The sequence below is a fragment of the Oryza sativa genome, chromosome 7, assembly GCF_034140825.1.
Source record: "Oryza sativa Japonica Group chromosome 7, ASM3414082v1".
NCBI lineage: Eukaryota > Viridiplantae > Streptophyta > Magnoliopsida > Poales > Poaceae > Oryza > Oryza sativa.
Window position 1 is genome coordinate 17,092,785 of NC_089041.1, and position 20,851 is coordinate 17,113,635.

The window sequence follows — 20,851 nt, forward strand, 5'->3', positions numbered from 1 at the left end:
AAGCATATTTTTCAGGAAATATGTTGGCCACATTTTTACTATAGAGAATACTTACCTTAGTTTAATTATATATATAAGCTATCCATTCACTAGTGGAGAAATCGTTTTTAGTCCTGATTCGTAACCCCCTATAGTCCCGGTTTTCACACCGGAACTACGAATCCAGGACTAAAGATCCCTATCTTTAGTCCCGGTTGGTGTTACCAACTGGGACTAAAGATGGGAGTGGGCAATAGTTTTTTTTTTCATTTACTTACTATTTAATCTCTAATTTATTTTCTCCCAAATTAGGTGAGATGCGTACCATCCCAAATACACAAATCAATCATATACACTACAGATTATACATCCCAAATCAAACCCCAAATCAAAGAAACATCCCAAATATACAAATCATACACAAATCATGTACATCTCAGATCCATACAATGAGATTCCAAAAAAAAATTATACATCTCAATCCATACAATGAACCATAGATTCTTCATCTCAATCTACACGTGGATCACAAATTCTTTGAAAAAAAAAAGAAAAAGAAACGAAGCAAAGCCGCCGGCCAGCTGAGCCGGCTGCCGCCTCCCCTCCTCCCTGGCCGCCGCCGCGTTGCCCTCCACCGGCCGGGCCGCCCACCCCCTCCTGCTGCGCACACTGGATCGAGTTGGAAGGGGAGTTGGGAAGGGATAAGAAGAAAAAGAGATAAGGAGGAAGGGAAGAGATAAGATTAGACATGGAGGGAGAGAGGAGTGGGTGTGGATGAGAAAAGAGTGGATGAGAAAAGAGAATAAGTAATAGGGATTATATAGTACGCTTTGATCTTTAATCCCGGTTCATAACACCAACCGGGACTAAAAATCACGTGATCTTTAGTCCCGGTTGGTGTTACGAACCGGGATTAAAGATCCGATCTTTACTCCCAGTTCGTAACTCCAACCGCAACTAAAGATGCTGGAGGGGCCTGACAACACCTGACAGCATGTGAACCGGGACTACAGATCACGTAGTCTCATTCCACTTATAAACCGGGACTAAAAACCATCTTTAGTCCCGGTTTTTACTGCATCCGAGACTATTGTAGTTTTTGGTCGACCGGGCAAAGATGGTTTCTCCACTAGTGATTTAGATTTAGCTGTTATATTAATTTAGGTGAGACGACACATTCATTGCCATCACAATTAGTCTTTTTTAAAGGAGTATAGATTTTGTTTTGGTTGTGTGTGTACTTCGTGCAGAGGCTGGTCTAGGTGTAAAATGGCATTCTCTTAATTATTTAAAATTAAAGAAAGAATTACTTTAGACTGATTTTGCATGTTTAGGTATCTATCTTGTGTGCAATTTCATTGATTATAACACATCAATGGTGAAGGACTTGAAATGTTCTGACAGATGCAAATAATCGAGAAATTCACTTTTGAACTGGAATGGTATATATAGTTTACCTAAAAAAATAAAACTACAAAAGAAAATAAGGAAATTATAATCCATGTTTTCCTTATTCTCAAAATGGCATTTGTTTTTTTCATGTAACATCAAGATTACTGGCCTACATCCGCTCCTATTATCTTATCAATTAAATTTAAAAATATAACTAGCATTGCCTTCGTATCTTGACTTATACTCCCTCTTAATATATGGAGTAGTTTATTTTTTTAAATAGATTTGACCATTTATTTTATTCAAAAAGTTATATGTAATTATCATTTATTTTATTATGATTTGATTTATCATCCAATGCTCTTTAAGTATGACTTGTTTTTTATATTTGTAAAAAAAATAATTTGAGCAAGATGAAAGATGAATGGTTAAACGTTTGTCAAAAAGTTAACGACGTCATATATTAAAAATGGGTGGAGGTAGCATATCTTTAGTAGCGCGCATGCTCTCCCCCTCTCTCTCTCTAACCTCAATTGACATGAGAGAATAAGTTAATCCTAAGCCCTACTTTGATCTTCCTCTTGACAAGGTAAACAACACCCTGAGCTAGAGCGCTAGCGCGTTGTTTATATATGCTCATGCATGCGTGTGCGTTGCACCGTGCGCTTGCAATGATGCCACAAATCTCCAGGATCTCAGGCGCAACAAATTGTAACGGCTGATATATATGTGTATGATGCATGCATGAGCGGTAGGGTCAGATGTGAGAGAGAATCCGATGATAAAACAGCCATCTGATCGAAAGGTGATCCATGGCACATTGCAGCTTTGCCTTTAATTTGTCTTTTCTTCTGTCAATCACACACCACATTTATATTATCATGCATTAATTTCAAATATCTGTAGTTAAAAGTCGTCTCACTACTTAAAACACATAATATATACTCAATCTGTATTTAAATGCATAACATTGTTGACGCTATTAATAACAATATATAACAAAATTATAATATTGTAAAACTACTATATATAAAGAAAAATTGATCTAACCATATGAATTTTTACATTTTCAAACTAAATATTTTTATAGTTTTAAAGGCACCACTGAATATATACTCAGATGCATATATGCACTAAAATTTTTCATGTAATTTTTGGGGGATGATATTGTATTGGATCCTATTATGAAAGATAGTGTATTGGATCCTGTTCCAAAATAGCAAAATATTATATAGGTACCAAGTACATGTTAGATACTACATAGATATCAGTTGGTTCCTACATGGTTCAGTCTTGATAACCCCAATATTAGGGATTCGGTTCCAGTGCAGTGGCCACTGTGACTGCAAGTTAAGCGGTCATAAGAGCATCATTGGATTTAAAACAGATGGCCCAGATAGCACTGTAGCACTGTAGCGTTTTTTAATAAAATGTACGGCTCTAATTTTACTGTAGCTCACAATTTAGATTATTGGATCAATAAATAGAGGGTTGAGATTGTGTGCAGTTGCTATTGTGCCGTCGCAATAGCAACTACACTGGATCTCAATTCCAATATTAGGTTTAAGGTTAGTTCATGTGATACCAAGCATGCTACCCTTGGTAGTAGGCATGATATCCTCTTTGTATCAGGCTAATACATATTTAGTGTGAAGCTAGATCCAAGAAAAAAAAAACTTATTGGCATAGACGATGAGACATTTGAATAAGGACAAGATCTTTGACAGTACGGGTCATGGCGCCTCGTGCCCCAGCACCGCTGTGCTATATATAGGTTGTTGTAGCCACGCTTCTCTGTATCTAGCCCATCGCTGATAGAGTCAAGCAGTAGGGGTTCCGACAGCCAGACATCGTAGACAAGATCCTCCATCGCCAAGGCCAATGACCCCCTATATGAGCCCCTCCACCGCCGACAGTGGCGGAGGTAGCGTGGGGGCTACAGGTCTTTAGACCTCCTACCCCCTAATGAACCATTAGAGGCCCCATTAAGACCCCCCCCTAAAATTAAATCCATATATCTATTACAAAGAGGCTAAAATAGACTTTGTCCGAGATTGTTATAAGGTCCAAAAGGCTGAGGAGCCCCTACTATAATTTTATCATAGCTCCGCCACTGACCGCCAAGGTCAACAACCTCCTGGACGAGCTCCTCCACCACCAAGCCGACGAGCTCCTCTGCCGTGGCAAAGTCCATCATCAAACCAAGAGAAAGAGGAGGCTTCTAGCGGTGATGTGTGCTCGGTGGACGGGGATATGGCCATAGACGGTGACGAGCAGTGTGCCAAAGCGCATGTGGAGGAGTGGAGGAGATACCGTGTGAGGGCCACTAGCATTTCCGATGATCTCACTGTTTTTCTTATACTTATACTTATAAGCTAAATTTTGAATTTTAAAACTTAGTTTTGAATTTGAGTTTTTGGGTTTTTTTTCATCGTAGTTTATATTACATCATTTGCCTTTGATCGAGTCACTAAGGGCACATATATAAATGTTTTACTTACAAAATATTTTTTTAATAAGTTATTTGGATAAGCATATGAGTAAGCAAAACAATGGGGTTACTAGTATGATTAATTTTGGCCAGGCATATGTCCAGGGGCAGAGAGATAGGAGTAGGGCAGCTAGGGTTGCAAGCCCTACTCCTGATCCTAAATATTCATTGATTAGAAAATAAAGGAAAAAACTATATAAATTCAACTAATTGAGTCCGGTTTAAAAAAATTATGGCTCCGCCGCTGATATGCCTAGCCTTCTATAGCTGGTCACATAACAGCCTTCATTTTAACCGGACTTACGATAAACAGACGACTGAACTCCTACCAAATTTTCATGCAGTAAATAGATGTCAATAAGGCATGCAGTAATTAAGTAGCAATAGTAGTAATCCCTCCGTCCTATAATATAAGGTATTTTACGTTTTTGCTTGCACTGTTTGACCACTTGTCTTATTCAAAAAAATTTAGGAATTATTATTTATTTCTTTTACTTACTTTATTATCTAAAATACTTTAAACATAACTTTTTATTTTTTATATTTGCATAAATTTTTTGAATAAAATGAGTGGTCAAATATTGTAAGAAAAACTTAAAATCCCTTATATTATGGGACGGAGGGAGTCCAGTACACTACCACTGCATTCACTCTCACACAGTACATATATACTTCCTCACTAAGCATACACACACAGTACATATCGCTGGTTAATTACATAACCCCAGCCAGCCCCAACCTGAAGATGAAAACTAGTTAAAGCTTGAGATGTCTACAGATGAATTAATTTATTCAATTAAAAGATGATGAGGACAGACAAGGACAAATTCCACAGTAAACCATTTGGTGACATCACCCTCACGTACCCATCCATCCCCCCTCCTTTTAAAAGCCCCCCTCACACCCACAAACTCCTATCCCTCTCTCCTTAATTTACTTCTCCCTCCTCCATTTCTCCTTCTCGATCCTCCTCCTTCGGCCAGCCACCACCACGCGCATGCAGTGCATGGCGCAGGAGGGCTCCGAGGCCTCCGTCGCCAGCTCGCCACCGGCGCCGCCGCCCCCTTCCTCCTCCTCCTCCTCCGCCGCCGCCGCGGCCTCCTGGTGGCGCGACATGCACCACCCGTACGGCGCCGCGTCGGCGCCAAGCTGGCTGCCACCGCCATCGGCCACGGCGCCGCGGTGGCCTCCGACGATGGCGGCGGCGCACCAACACCACCACCACCGGACGTCGTCGTCTGGCGCCGAGGACGACCTGTCGGCGTCCAACGCCACCATCACCTCCTTCACCAACACCTCCACCACCAACCACTCCGGCCTCAGCATGGACTCCTCCGGCGAGGCCGCCGCCGCCGCCGCCGCAGCCGCCGCCGAGAGCCACCTCATCTGGAACCAAGTACTCATGTGAGTAGAGTACACGTATATAGATGTTTATTTGCATATATATCATATAAAACAATTAATTACATGTAAGTATATAAATTTGCATATTCGAAGAGGGCGTGAAAAGAAGGCATGCGTCCACTACCCTTTGTCCCAATGCGTCCAAAGCGCCCTCACTTTGCCTAGATTCTAATTAATTTAAAGAATAAATTTGTGCATGCATCTCTCTCTAGCTAAGCTAGCTAGCTACTGACATCAATCCCTAATAACCCTGCTTAATTCCCAGCTAGCTAGGCTAATAAAAAATGAATTAAAAATGGAACAAGAATATGTGCAAGTATATTAGAAGTGAATATATAGTATAGCCAACCAAGCAAGATAGCTAGTTTCTAGTACTAGAGAGATAGAGAGAGAGAGAGAGAGAGAGAGCTAAAGCAAAGCAAAGCAAAGCCAAGCCAAAGAAAGGAGCTTTTCAAATAGTGTGTGATATAGGGGAGGCTTACATGTGTGTCTAGGCATCTATTATGATTCTTTGGCTATAAGGTTCTCTAATTATCTCTCTCTTTCTCTGATAGATTTTTTCCTAGCTAGATAGATAGGTTCTTTGGAATTGGAATTAGCATATGTGAGATTTCTTGCATGGGATAAGATTTCCCCATTAAAGAACTAAACAAAGTAAATTCCATGGTGTAATATATGCATGCTTGCATGGTTAATTAAATTCGTGCCTAGCTATCTAGGCTTTAATTTGGTAGAACAAACCTCTAGGTACTCTAGCTTAGCAATGCCAAACTAGTAGGCTGATTAGAGATAAATAATTAAGTGCAGAAGCAAGCAACTACTAATTGCAAGGATTTGTTTGGTACGGATCCCAAAAAAAGTGGAACCATATCAACAGCATCCATGTCTCCATATAACTTGCAAGTACTTTAATCCCAATTCCCAAAGATGATCCCTCTCTTTACATTCTCCACATGTAGTACTAGCTAGCTAACCAGATACTTTAATCGATTGCCTAATGATGCAATGGATTATCATTAGCAAGCATAATAATATGCAATTATATATATGTGCAACTCGATGGCTAGCTAGCTTGTTCACTTCAGCTCATATATAGCTCATCTGTTCGATGATGGCCAGGGGCGCCGCCGGCGGCGAGGTCGGGAGGAGCATGCCGGCGGTGCACGACGCCCACGACGACAGCGAGAACTTCCTCGAGCTGCTCAACTCGAGGACGCTCGCGCCGGAGCTCTTCGCCGAGCCGCCGGCGTGCGACTACCTCAAGAAGATGGAGTACGGCGGCGGCGGCGGCGGAGGAGGGGGAGGCTGGCCGGAGCACCAGTTCACGGCGGCGGCCGCGCTGGAGAAGCACCTGAGCTCCGCCGCCGCCGCTGGTTACGGCGGCGCGCTGGCGCACCACCACCACGCCGCGGGCGCGCCGGAGCGGCTCACGGCCAACCTCTCCGACCTGGTCAGCAACTGGTCCATCGCGCCGCCCAACCACGGCCACCACGTCGGCGGCGCCGCCGCATGCGATAACCCAGCGGTGGCCGCGGCCATGGCAGCAGCCCACGGCGGCGGGAACGTGAAGCAGTCCGGCAGCAGCTTCCTTGACAGCGGCGGGGGCGGCGGCGGCGCGATGCTGCAGCAGGAGAGCAGCAGCAGCACGGGCACCGGCGGCGGCGGGCAGGACTTCCTGAGGCCGATGGGGCTTGCCGCCGGGTCGTCGTCGTACAGCTCCATGCTAGGGCTGAGCAGCAGGATGTACGGCGGCGGCGGCACGGCCACCATGGACGTGCCGTGGGGGAGCAGCAATGCCGGCGCGGCGAGGAGCCTGTCGGACCTGATATCGTTCGGCGGAGGCGCGATGGACAAGCCGCCGCCGCCGCCACCGTCGTCAGCGCCGGCGAGGACGTCGTCGGCGGACTACAAGAAGCAGCAAGGGCAGCAGGAGATCTCGTCCCCAGTACGTAATGTATATATACATAATATTTCTATCCAAAATGTATTACGCCGTCAACTTTCCATATAACGTTTGCATTATTGATCTTATTAAAAATTTAGTACAAATATATAAAATTTAAGTTAAGTTATAGTTACATTAATAAAAGAAAATCATACCAAAATAAATAATATTTACATAATATTTTTAATAAGACGAATAGTTAAACGGTATAAAAAATTCGGTGACACGAAGGGAGTAATATATATGGTTCATCGCCAGTGATCGAGCGATGCACGCACTGATGATCTGATCATATACGTGTTGCATTCACACGCAGGTGAAGACGAGCAGCAGCGGCGGTGGCGGGAAGGAGGGGAAGAAGAAGAGGTCGGAGGAGGCGGCAGGGTCGGAGGGGAGCACGAAGAAGTCCAAGCATGAGGCCACCTCTCCCACCTCTTCTCTCAAAGTATGCCCCCATCATTTAGTATGAATGTGTGTAAAATATTAATCATTCTTAAAATTCTTCAATTATAAAAACAAGTAATATATTATAACCAAATAAATAATACTTGCGCAAATTTTTTTTAAGATGAATGATCAACAGTAACATATATGAAAACAGGGTAGCACAATTTGTTCCTAGCTCTTACGCATGTTGCACTGGTTGTCCTTCACGTGCATGAGCAAATTGCAAGTTGATCATTATAATTGATCAGTCATATATGCAATATACGCAGGTCAGATGATGGGGTTTAATTAATTTAATTTCTGCCAGAACAAATTAATGTGCAGTGATTAACAAAGTGAACTCTACAAATTATTTGACCTAAAATAAATATAAATATGATGTTTCCATCGATCAATTATCCATCATCTAATAGTACTATCCTGTAGGACTTTTCTTTTTGAAAAAAAAAGACATTAAGGCATCGTCAAGAACATAAATTTTACATGTATCAGAATTTCCATAGAAATCTGGAAAAGAAATCCCATGTTTTGAGGAGGGTATTATCCTGAGAAATCGGAGTGTTGCATGTTTTCGTAGTAGTGCAAGCTCATCGACATTGTTACCTAGTAGCTCATACCATGCCAGCATGCTGCAGGCCTTTATTTGTATAACAGTATTCCTAGAAAACTTTTGCAAGTTTTTTGTCCCCAAAACTTTCATATATATACTTGTGACCATCAGATCGCTTTGAGGTTTGTGCATGAAGGAAAAAAAACTGCTAGAAAAAAAATTTCAGACATGTCACCCGCAAGATCCTAATGCTAACCAGCCAAACCATAGTTGAATATAGGTTTTATATAAGTTATATCATAATTATGGTGCAGTTATAGTGTAATTATAATTACAATTACATTGTAGTTACAGTGCACTTCAATTATACTATTACATCTCAGAAAACTTGCGACAGTTTTTGTATACTCTCTTTGTATAATGCCCAACGAACAGATGAACAGCTTACTTAGAAGAAAATAATTAACGGTTGTCAAATCTCCTCGCAATGACACTCATGCATTATACATTATATACATCCTTACTGAAAAATTAGCCTGTATTGTAAATATACATGTGTAAGCAATTATCTCTACGTACAGCAGTGCAGCAGTACATAAGGTGCTTTTTATATAGCTTTTATATATCTATCTTTTAGGATTGCTGATGCTGCTTGGTTTAACAGTCGCAGGTACCAAAAGTAAAGTTAGGGGACAAGATCACTGCACTGCAACAGATAGTCTCACCATTTGGAAAGGTAAAGTCCGATTCCAATATGTACAATTCGTTGTTTTTGTGGTAATTTTTACGTATAAACTAAAATGTGGTCAAATGATGCAAAATTTTACAAATTTATACTAATTATTCCTATACTGATGCAATAAGTTTGAAGAGAGGGGGGGGGGAATTACTCACTCCTGTACAATATTTAATGATCTGTTGACATACGTACAATTTAAGAAAAATTATATCAATTCATTACAAATTCTTGTCTGTTTTTTATGTGTTCAGTTAAACTTACAGATTATACATAAGTTACCTCAAATATGGATCCCATCTGAGGAACCTAAAATTTACTTTTTTAGGTGACCTATAACATTTATATTTTTATGTTTGTGAAATCAATTTCTTTATAGTGAAGTTTGCTATTTATGATCTGTTTCAGACTGACACAGCATCGGTGCTATATGAGGCGATAAATTACATTAAGTGGTTGCATGAACAAGTGCAGGTAAATTGCAGAAATTTTTTTCTATTTTTATTTCTTCTCAAATGCAATATATACATGTGGTCACTTTTTAGGTCAGTCCTCAAACATAATTGTAAATATTTAGAAATAACCGCTCATGATTGTCAAAAGAAAAGGGTAAAGTCAACTTTTGGCTCTCAAACTCCTCTTGGAGTCCAATTATCCCTTATACATAAAAGCCAATTATTGCTCACGGTTAACTTTCAAAACCAGGCAAATAACACCTCAAAACTTGTTTCATGGTGGTTTTGATTGATATGACGATAGTTTTTGGTAACACGAACTCCTATTATAGGTAAGTTATGTTGATGTAAACCTAACTAAGTGACATCCACGTCAAGAAAACATATATAGTAGGAATTTGCACTAGCAAAAACTACCATCATGTCAAAAAGAAGAAGAAGAAGAAGCAATGCATGTCAATAGGGTCTAGCTAGTACTATAATGCGTTATTTGTTTGGGTTTTAAAGTCGATGGTGAAAACAATAGGTATCATTTTAGGGCCGGTGAAAAATCGACTTTTAAGACTCAAAGGCCAAAAGCCAAAATTTACCAGAAAATACTTTTCTTTTTTTGTTTTTAGAAATTCCTAGCTATGGAATATACTGTAAAGAATGTGGATTAGATCAATAGCTGTGTTTCCCCTTTTTATGTTACGAGAAGAAAGAAAGTATGGGCTTAGCTTTGTGTCATTGCCTACATTTTAATTTGGTAATGGAGAACTTTACACAACCTTTTTATGACTTGTGTAATATAATGAATGCAATTATTGCTTTGTCAAAAAGGATGTTTTTAAGAAAGGCCCCATATATATTTGATATTTCCATTGGAAAAGCCGCATCTAATTAAGATTATATAAGATGAATTGCTGCACCACCAATTATTGGGAGACACGTGTCGAACCTGCAAAGCCTAGCTCAGCTCATACCCTTCCTAGAGGGCCCAGGATAGCCTTCCTTTTGTTCGTATTTTGCACAACATGAGTGTTACTAGTGCTGCTGCTTTTGTGTAATGGAATTCTTTGTCATGGCCCCGTTACACACACCCTTTTTGCAGTTCGGCTCTATCAGTTAGTTATTCATTATATGCAACATGGAAAAGTTTCTAAGAATCAGTTTGTGCGACCAACTATATACAATTTAATTTGACTCCTTATTTCATGCTTAATTGTTGCAGTTGTTGAGTGACCCATACATGAAGTCGAGTAGTAGCAAGGTAAGCTACAAACCTTCTTAATTGTGCACTCCTCCACCAACATATAATTTTAATTTAAATACATGTATATGTCCACGTCGAATATGTCCATCAAACTTAATTTCTAGCTAGCTATAGAATTTTGATCACACTAAGGGTCAAATTCTACATACGCTCACTCCGTCTTAAAAAGAATGCAATTTCTGCATTCAAATTGTACATCAGAGCCATGCATGCATAATCTATTCTTACACCAATCAAATGGCCCAATTAGAGACTAAGCTATAGTCACCATTCCATATATATATCCCAAATAAGGAGTGCCTCCATTATATTGTTCAAAGGATAACACACCACTAAGACACATAATTAATTAGATTATCATCCAATACATTGTTGATGATTTATATATATATTTCAGGATTACAATGCATGGGGAGGGTTGGATAGGAAGGAGAAGGCAGATGCAGAGGTTGACTTGAGAAGTAGAGGGCTGTGCTTGGTGCCTGTCTCCTGCACCCCTCAAGTGTACAGAGATAACAATGGCCCGGACTACTGGACGCCACCCTATAGAAGCTGCTTATACCGATGAATTTATTATATATTATTGGTGTTCATTGTTTATTATTATTAATTACTGAATAATGTGTGGTGGATATAAGATTAATTATTAGAAGAAAAAGGATATTCATAGCCAAGTAAGTTTAATTAATTAGAGCTCTATTTGTGTACGGCCACAAATTAGTTGAACTTTCTCAATGTATCTTCAGCTGGTTTGTTGTTGATTTGTAGGTATATATGGTTCGTGTGATCAGCATCGAGCTATTAATCGATTGCTTTCCTGTACTGATTTAACCTTTTTTTTTTACTTCGGAGTTATTTGATCAATTTAATTGAGTGATAGTTAAGTGTATATATTGTTTCTTTATTTGTGCATACGATACAGCACAGGTGGATACTAGTATGCCACACATGATTCATGGCTTCATGCAGCGTGATGATATCAGTTTATTTGGGGCGCCCTAAAATATGCTTCGCCACTTTCAGATCATCAAAGGGATAAAATTGGTGTGTGGATGCTTGATTTGGACAGTTTACGGATACGAATTATATTCACCTGGAAATGAACTTAATTACTCCTTCCGTTTCAGGTTACAAGATGTTTTGATTTTGGTCAAAGTCAAACTCCTTCAAATTTAACTAAGTTTACAGACAAATATAGTAATATTTATATTACCAAATTAGTTTTATTAAATTAATAATTAAATATATTTTTATAATAAATTTATCTTTGGTCGAAAATATTACTATTTTTTCATATAAAGTTAGTTAAACTTAAAGCAGTTTGACTTTAACCAAGGTCAAAACATCTTATAATCTGAAACAGAGAAAGTAGTCATTTATTTTTTAACCGAGTATGGATGCAACAACAATATTATCTAGAAAAAAAATGTGGATATGGATTATCAGGAGTTTGACGCACTACTAAAACAGGATTTTTTTTTCATACAACCAAAAACGATCTTCGCAAGGGGTCGAATAGCCTGCCTACATACAAGTGTATGTGGAAACAGCGCAGTAGCCGGCCTAACCGCATGAGTAGACCCATTATCGTAGGCGGGCCTCTTAACGTAGCTGCCTACGAAGATAGATTATCGCAGGTGGCCGCATTAAGAGGTCCTTCTTCAATAATGAGTTAATTTTCATATGCGGCCTATATAACTCATGGTTGTTTGGGAAAATTACGCCCGCTATCTAATTTTGCATTCCCCGTTAGTTTTAATCGAAATTTGAAATGCTACACACAGGATCTAACCAAGTTTTCGTTCTTAGCACAGCAATTAGAATCTACAATAAACAAGTTTTCAATATAGAAAACAGAAAACATTTATATACGTATAAACATGTTTGTCCCATATACTACAAACGATCAGTGATGTCAAAGCTTATATGAACAGTAATGTGAGAGAAGAATATATGCCACGTAAATTGTTTTTTTATGTGGAGGCGAGAGAGTGGGGAGAGAAATTATTGTTTGTTAATTACCAATCTATCTGACAAAGTGGCAATTATACTCTCTATATAACTAAATCACTATAATTGTAGTATGTACATAACTTATTATACGGTTATCTGTATGTTTAAGTATAACATGAAAATACTACATACAGCGGCCCTCTAAACCATTGTTCCCATTGTTCATGTTGTTAACTCGTAGGCTTATCTTACTCTAGCCTGAATTTTTTAATTTTTTTAGAGAGAGGGAATTCAGAATATTTCCATTAACAACACGGTAGAAGGTGAGTCGCCGGCAACAACCAAATCAAGCACACGATGTTTTTTTTTAAAAAAACAACCACGAGATAGTGGTGACGTTTCTATTGATATAGCAGGGAAAAAAATAAAGTCTATCGTATTGGAGACTATAGTCAGGAAAAAAAAAAGACAAACACACCACGCGTCTACGTCTGATCCTATTGCTAAAACAGAACAAGCATACAACGCTACTATGGGATGGGTATTCTAAACAATGCCACTAAGGAGGAAAACGACGCTAAAAGCACCGCCACCACCCGTCCTAGAGACAGGGGCTCGATTTTCACCTGAATAATTTATTGGGAGAGGAGAGAAAATGTAGCAACGCCCCAAGGGGAAAGCGGCGCCCGCAGGCATCACCGTTGCCGGCCCGAAGGCTAGGCTTGCGTCCATAGTTCCTACTCTCCCGCACCGAAGAGTGCATGTCAGATTCAGCAGAACCATCAGCTAATCCCCTTCAACGCGCAGCCACCTCGTCGATGCCTCGCCGCCAGCCAGCCATCAAAGTAGAGTCACAACCTCCGGCACACTTCAACTCAATCCACGTGGTTGCGTTGGAGAGGAGAGGGTGAAAGAGAATAATGGATCCCTTCTCCCCTGCACTAGCCCATCCAGCGTGGCTATCTTCCGGCAGTAAGCCATCGCCGCAAAAGGACAAACGACTGGAAAAAGGCTCGCCGCAGGCTTCAACACTCCCTCATGGCGCTACTGCCGTCGCCACCTTGACCAGGTTGCTCGTGTTCTCCGTAACGAGCCGCGTAGTCACATCGCCGTCGCCTCCATCCTCCTACCATGGCAACCTCACCACCGCTGCGCACCAGCCATGTCATGCTCGCACCACGGCGTCGTCCGCGCCGGCCTTCCACAGCCCCCATCGGTCTTCCACTATCGCTGCTCACGCGCCACTGCCCGCTCACCGCTCCGGACTCCCGTAGCCCTATCGTCTTCGGGTGCGCTTCCTAGCGCTACCGTGCCTGCCTACCACCACCATCCGCCGCTCCCAGCCGAGCTCGCTCACACGACAAACTCGTCAGCACCGCTCACTCGATATACTTTCAACAAATTCAAAAGCTAATTTACTACCCTATTACAAAACTTTGGCCTGAATTTGCTACCTGATCTACTACCGACGCTATTTAACAAGTTTACTTTTCATTATGCTTATAGGGCGCAAATAATCAGTACATATTCTTTCTAAGACGAGAGACGCCTAGGGGTTTTCCGGCTAGCTCCACAAGATGGTGAGTTAGCCAGCCTGGGTTCAAAGCCTAACCCATTCTATTTATTTGATATTAGGTTCTTCCCTAATATTCGTGAAGACATGTGCGCGTTGCGGGTATTTTGTTTTTCTTCTCACCACTCATCTTCTTTTATTTTTGAAACGAGACAGTAGTATTAGCTTGCAGGTGCATATATGTGACAATAGTTGCTGAAAATGTTGACATTTTTCTTTTGCATAAAATAATTTATTTATCTCTGTTGATTTGGCGGCACAGTTTAAAAAGTTTAATGTTCCAAAAAATATTCATGACCATATATACTATTTGTTTTCATTTTTATATCCAGGGTACATTAGTATCTGTATCAAAAAAAAAAGAAAATATATTTGTATCTGTATCCACACAAAAAAATGTGAGAGCAAATAATTATTCTTTACATCTCTTCTCTAAGAAGATAGCTCCAAATAGAACATTTCCTAGTACTACATATCTGCTTGTTTGTTTGTCCAGATTTATAGTACTCTGAAATATCCTATTTGGTCCTAGGTTTTTATATTTTAGGACGGATGTAGTATCTTGAATAAAACAAAACAAAATCACTACCTTCTGGAGAGAGATACCTCATCTCATGAATTACTGGCAGCATTTATGTTCCTCGTTACGCCCTTTGTATGCTCCAGGTCCAGGATGTTGATCCTTGTTCAAATTCATGTATTCCAGTTTCCAGATGGGAACTGAAATTTTATTATGCAGCTCTTCTTGTGAAAGCTATAAGCACCGCAAAAATTATAGCTATGATTTACAATTAATCATGTGTAACAACGTTTGTAAACCACCAACTATATATCTTCACTGAATCAGTAAACTTGTCAACTATTCTATAATATCAACACCGGCTGCTGATTGTAATATCACTTCTGCCAGACTTTCTGATCTGGAGTGAAGTCTTACTTGTCAGTCTCTTACGACTCGCATCCATAGCGTAGAAAAGAAGCACGCAAGCCAACAGAACAATCTTCATTCTTTCTTGTAAAGGTATAATTAACTGACAAGACTATCTGACGATCCAGTATTATTGCAGCTTATGCCAAGTTGGATAAAGAAGCATCACTTGGCCTTAGTGAGAAGCAGACCATGGAAACATGACTTGCCAACATAAGTGAAAGATTTGATGTTCAAGATAAAACCATACTACGTACCAAATGATTTTATAGTAGATTTCACCAGCAAGCTGACAGTATGATGGTCCATTATATTCCAACCACGGCTGACCAGACAAAGGTAATAGCATGTCTAATGGCACCAAACCATCATATCACAGTGCTGAAGGTTTCCTAGCTCGGGTCAATGACGGTACATATATTCTGTAACGTTGTCAAGGATAAGGAGTGATAGCCTGCGAGCTCAGTCGAGCAATATCTGAAATTCAATTTCCTCATTTTGGATAAGACGTATCTAGTCTCTGTTGTTCGCTGAGGGGATCAAGATACCTCAAGTAGTTGAGCATTGCACTCCAGAATGTCTGCGCCACCAAAGTCGTGCTCTCCAGGATGTTTTGTCGCCTTTCGATAAGATGAACTAGTGCTATCATATATGTTCTGTCAGAAAGGCACAAATAATGAACAAAGGAGTACTCCAGTGTCAAGGGCAGAGATACTGTCGCTGCTGATATTTTACTAAGACCTTATCCAACTCCAGAAAGGCAGAGACCAACTGACAACAACTTCTGGCAGAAAATCACCTTGGATCACTTGCAGTTTCCATGAGGCAGCTGTCAACACTTTGCATTTCGCATGGAGCCATGGGCATTCTGAATTCCTTTGCAGCACAGATAACAAGTTATCAGAAATGTTCATCGGATGATAGGAGGGCAGTGGAATACTGGAACGAATTTCTGTCAGCATTGTTGACAAGGATGAAGGATAAGTTAACAGTCCCATTCCATCAATATCTGCAGGAAATTGCATGCAAGTCTCAGTTGTAGAAAGATCTAAAGGAAATGGCCTCATTTAACATACAAAGCAATGAAGTTTTCTGCATCTTCCATAGCTCCCACATGTATTTGATCGAAAACACTATTTAGAAAAGCTAAAACTAGAGGCGGACAGCCAAACAACAGCAACAGATAATTATGGTTATATGACTATTATTGAAAACTGGTAAAAGCCATAAAGAAATTGGTTGAAAACTGGTCAAAGCCATAAAGCTGTTGCAACGATACTATTTGCAAAAGGGAAAAAAATAATCCATAGTTTTATGGATCTTATAAAGTAATTTTGCCTATATGCTGTCAATCGAGATCAATGAGGAAATAAGTGAACTGCACTTAAAGAAAACAAAGTATTAATAACAGAAGACATTAAAGACTGAAATATCTGGGTTATCAAAATATAGAGACACTTACACAGTATTTTGTATCCATCTTGCATTATATATCTTCAATTGATTGTCTCCAATCAGTATCATCCAGTTTCAGAGCCCAAAACAAAGACAACTTCACCTTGTGAGCATATCAGGTGATTGAGTGAACTGTATCAGCATCTCATTTCTTAACTGACTGATAAGCAAGAATATTGCTTTCATTTTCCCTGCAGGAAACCACAGTTTTATGTAGGGTAATATCATTGTTTTGGTGTCTGAGAAAGCCATTTGCACTTCTAAGACCTCCCGGCATTCCATATTCCCCATAGCAAGTTGTCAAATGGATGTAAGTAGCTGTGTCCGGTTTCAGCCCCAACTCATGCATCTGCATGAATAAACTGAAAGCTTTATCCACCTCCCCACAGGACGCATAAACTTTGAAGGCAACATTGCATGCACACTGATCTATTGTCAACACAGGCTTCATATATTTCTCGCAAATATTTAATGCTGCAGCATGCATGCCAGCTATCAAAAACAAGAAAGCGATTACAGCTTGACTAGAAGAGCTCCTGTTGTCATTATATGCTGATTGTAACTGTGAAACTTCCTCAGGTGCAATCTGGATTTTCTTCATTATAGAAAATATCATTCCAAACGTTGAGGCATCTGGCAAAATGTTGCCTTCCTGCATTTGTTGCACCAATTCTGCACATTCTCTTAGCTTGCCCTTGGCCACAAAACATGCCATAACAGCATTGTATGAAGCACAGTCGGATAGTAAGCCTGAATTCTGCAAGTCATGAGCAACCCTAACTGACTCATTAAGCAAGCCCATGTTCTTGTACAGGGATATCATGCTAGTATATGAAACATCATCGGCCTGATTATTTCTCCTCAAACAGTCAAATATTTCCTTAACCTTAGTGACCATCCCAAGATTTGCATAAAGGTTTAGCATGGAATTAGAGGCAACAATATCAGGGCCACCATCCATGCTCTTCATCCTTGAATACAAATCTTGCGCTTCCTTCCAGCAATTGGCTTTACTGTAGGCCTTGATAAGAGAAGTTAAAACAATTTGGTTAGGAGCAATTCCAGATTCTTCCATCAAGTTGTTATAATGCAATGCCTCCTCTAGTTGCCCTGTCTCAGCAAATGTATCAATCAGCACACCATAAACAACCACATTTGGCTCAACACCTGAGGCCTTCATTTCATTGTACAGATATATGGCTTCAGATACCAAATAGTTGCGGGAGAGAGTTGTAATAGCAGCAGCATATGTCTCGCACTTTGGTTTAAACCCTGCATATTTCATTTTACCTAACAGCTTCTTAGCCCTCTGTGGATATCCACCCGTAGCAAACATCTGAACTAAAGAGTTAAAGGTGCACTCATCTGGTGAAATACCAGACTCATTCATGTGCTCAAGTAGAGGAGAGACTCTATCATACCGTTTTGCTGCACCATAAGCCTTGACCATCACATTGTATTCAACTATGCCTCTTCTCCTAACTCCTCTATGAGAGTAGAAAACATGTTCGGCTTCCTCCCATAAACCCCTCTCTGCAAAAGCATCCATGATGGCAGCAAATGTCTTGGAAGAGACCTCATCACCTCTGCAATGTCTATCGAAGAATGCATTTGCTTTATCAAGCAACCCCTGATCAATATACATCTTCATGACAACAGGCAGAGACTGTTCAGGAACACAAGTCCCAGACCTCATAATCCCCACAATCACATCTTCTGCTTCATGTACCATCTTTCTCTCACATAACACCCGGAGAACAATCCCATAGCTCACAGTATCCGCAGATAAACCCATTTTCCCAATATGATAGTAGTGCTTCAAAACTCCCTCAACATCACCCTTGGATGCAAACAATGTCATCATCACATTAAACGTCTTAACATCTGGATTAGTTCCCCTAACTATCATGCTAGCAAACAGTGCCTCTGCCTCCTTCACATTACCACACGACCCGAATATGTTGATCAATGTATTGAAGGTACATGTATCCGCCGCAACCCCATAATCTGGCATACCCATAAACATGTCCATCGCATCCTTGAGCTTCCCGGCCTTCCCGTAAAGATCAATCATCGTGTTATATGTGACAGCAAGCTTCGGAATTCTAGCAACTCCCTGAATGCCAGATGCACCAGCATCGTCGACATTGCCATGGCACATCTCCTCAAGCAAGAACTGCATCGGTCCACCTGAATCGAGCGCGCTGTAGTCAAGATCAATGAACCCAACCTCGAACCTGCCGTTGCACCAGTTATCGAAAAGAGTGGCCGCGTCGGAGTAGCGGCCGACGTCCTTGAGGATGCGGACGAAGGTGCTCATGGAAACCTCGTCGGGAGCCACACCTCGGGCGCGCATGTGGCGGAGCAGCAGGAGGGAGTCCCGCGCATGGCCGGCCTTGGCGAGCGCGTCGGCGAGGGCGGCGTAGGCCTGGTTGGTGGGCGGGGGCGCGCCCTCGCGCGCCATCCGCGCCCACACGCGGCGGAGCTCGCCCCACCGGCGCGCGCCGGCGAGGTGGCGGAGGACGACGCCGTAGTGGATGGCGCTGGGCGCGTACCCCGGGAGCGCGCGCATGCGGTCGAGCAGGTCGCGGGCGCGGCGCCAGTGCCGCTGCCGCGACAGCAGCGCCGTCTGCTCGCGCGGGGACATGGTGGCGAGGTGCTCATCGGACGGATCAAGGTCAGCAGCCTCTCCTGCGCCGCCGCCGCCGGTCGGGGTGGGGACAGAGGGGTGGCTCCTGGAGGAGGACAGCGCAGGCGGAGCGGGGAGAAGGTGGGGCAGGTGGACGCGGGAGGCTGAGGGGAGGAGTCTGGACTGTGTTGCAGAGATCGATAGCTCGCCGGAGACGGCGACGGCGGCGGCGGCGGCGGTGGTAGGAGTCAACATGGTGGTGGGGGAAAAGGGAAGGAGAAGGAGACAAGAGAAGGGAGGTTTAAGTGTGTGGGACCCACTTCTCAGTGGAAGAATCTAAAGTTCTTTTTCTTTTTTTTTGAGAGAGAGAGGGGAAAGTGGAAGAACTAAAGTTATTTATTCTTTTTTTTTCCTTTTGTTTTTTCTGAGAGACTAACAGGCCTGACGTGTACTACTCGCTCGTTCCTATTTTCTGTTTGTCACGTAGTCCGATTACAACCTCACTAATAATAAATCTCAAATGGTAGAATTAATAGTACGACATCCTTTTAGCATTTATATTTCTTCTAAAAAAATATTAATAGTATCATGTGTTAATCCTTTCTTTCTATAAACCCAAAGCTGCCTCCTCAATTCGCCACGTCATCAATATTATATCAGCCATTCAATCTCTTTCTTCCATGTACACGTCCTCAGCCATCCGATCGTTTGGCTCACTTTCGGTCAAAAGCGGGCGAGATCCGAGGGGACGCAAGATTAGCCGATCAAGTAGCTGACGAGCTCACGAGGATTAACAAAAATCATTAGATCCAATCAGCACTAGGGAGGTCGACCTGACGTCAGGAGTCATTGCCTGAAACCGGTCGACTGCCTTTTCCATTACAAGAATCTGTACGGACATGAAATTAAGTTGTGCCAAGCTATTTACTACCACTTTTATTCACATTTAATCTCCTTTCCTCTCATCTCACATTCTCACTTCCACTCCTCCCTGTCAAAGCACCAAGCCCTGTAGCTAACAGGTTGCACCTTCATATCGCTTTGCCATGGAACATCATCTGCTGCCGTATCACTGTTCTCGATTACCTGACGAGACGAGGGGTTTACTCTATGAGCTCTCCGTACAAACATGCCAATCTAATATTTTATGGTGTTCTTACTTCTTTCTGTTTGAGATTGCAGCTGAATTTTCTATGTTAGATGGGACAATTCAGTAAAAAAGAGTAGAAGACTGAGGTAAGTTGGCTTTGACACTTCACATTCTAATTAACTAGGTGAAACCCCGCGCATTGCTGTGAGAATTTAGTATGATAACAATTAAAAAAAATAACGTGTAAGATAGCTAGATAACATCAGATTAAGTAAATTAATGTGGTTTATGATAATTTAAATTTAAATAGTATGTAGAATGGTGATTCAAACGTAAAAAGTAAGGTGATATGACTTTATGGAAGAAGAAAAGTAGGGAGATAGTTTATACAGTAGATTAATCATCTAAAGGCTAAAAACAATTGATGTAATATGACTTAATTAGAGGAAAAAGGGAGAAAGATAATTTGGACCATAGATTAATCATTTAAGCACTAACTAAGTGAGGATGAACTATATAGGATATCCTGAAACATAATAAAGATATACATTGAAATATTATGTGAATTA

The 20,851-nt window shown here is 41.2% G+C and overlaps 2 protein-coding genes across 4 annotated transcripts; one reads left to right on the plus strand and one right to left on the minus strand.

The window, feature by feature from the left end:
• The first annotated feature begins 2,994 nt into the window (after window positions 1–2,994).
• On the plus strand, window positions 2,995–11,543 carry LOC4343202 (uncharacterized). Of its 2 annotated transcripts, none has more exons than XM_015789761.1 (7): window positions 2,995–5,266; window positions 6,386–7,220; window positions 7,528–7,656; window positions 8,873–8,944; window positions 9,353–9,418; window positions 10,613–10,651; window positions 11,052–11,543. In XM_015789761.1, the coding sequence occupies exons 1-7, from the start codon at window positions 4,860–4,862 to the stop codon at window positions 11,220–11,222; spliced, it is 1,719 nt and encodes a 572-aa protein (XP_015645247.1). In that variant the 5' UTR covers window positions 2,995–4,859; the 3' UTR covers window positions 11,223–11,543. The 2 variants fall into 2 exon arrangements, with proteins under 2 accessions (XP_015645247.1, XP_015645248.1); XM_015789762.1 differs by having other exon boundaries at window positions 6,386–7,211.
• A 2,983-nt stretch (window positions 11,544–14,526) lies between these two features.
• LOC107276837 (pentatricopeptide repeat-containing protein At1g73710) lies at window positions 14,527–19,510 on the minus strand. 2 transcript variants are annotated; one of them, XM_066312797.1, is made up of 3 exons: window positions 16,571–19,510; window positions 15,908–16,117; window positions 14,527–15,764 (listed from the first exon to the last, which is right to left on the minus strand). In XM_066312797.1, exon 1 carries the CDS (start codon window positions 19,445–19,447, stop codon window positions 16,709–16,711), a length of 2,739 nt encoding a protein of 912 aa, XP_066168894.1. In that variant the 5' UTR covers window positions 19,448–19,510; the 3' UTR covers window positions 14,527–15,764; window positions 15,908–16,117; window positions 16,571–16,708. The 2 variants fall into 2 exon arrangements, with proteins under 2 accessions (XP_066168894.1, XP_015644749.1); XM_015789263.3 differs by having other exon boundaries at window positions 14,527–16,117.
• Between the last annotated feature and the right edge of the window lie 1,341 nt (window positions 19,511–20,851).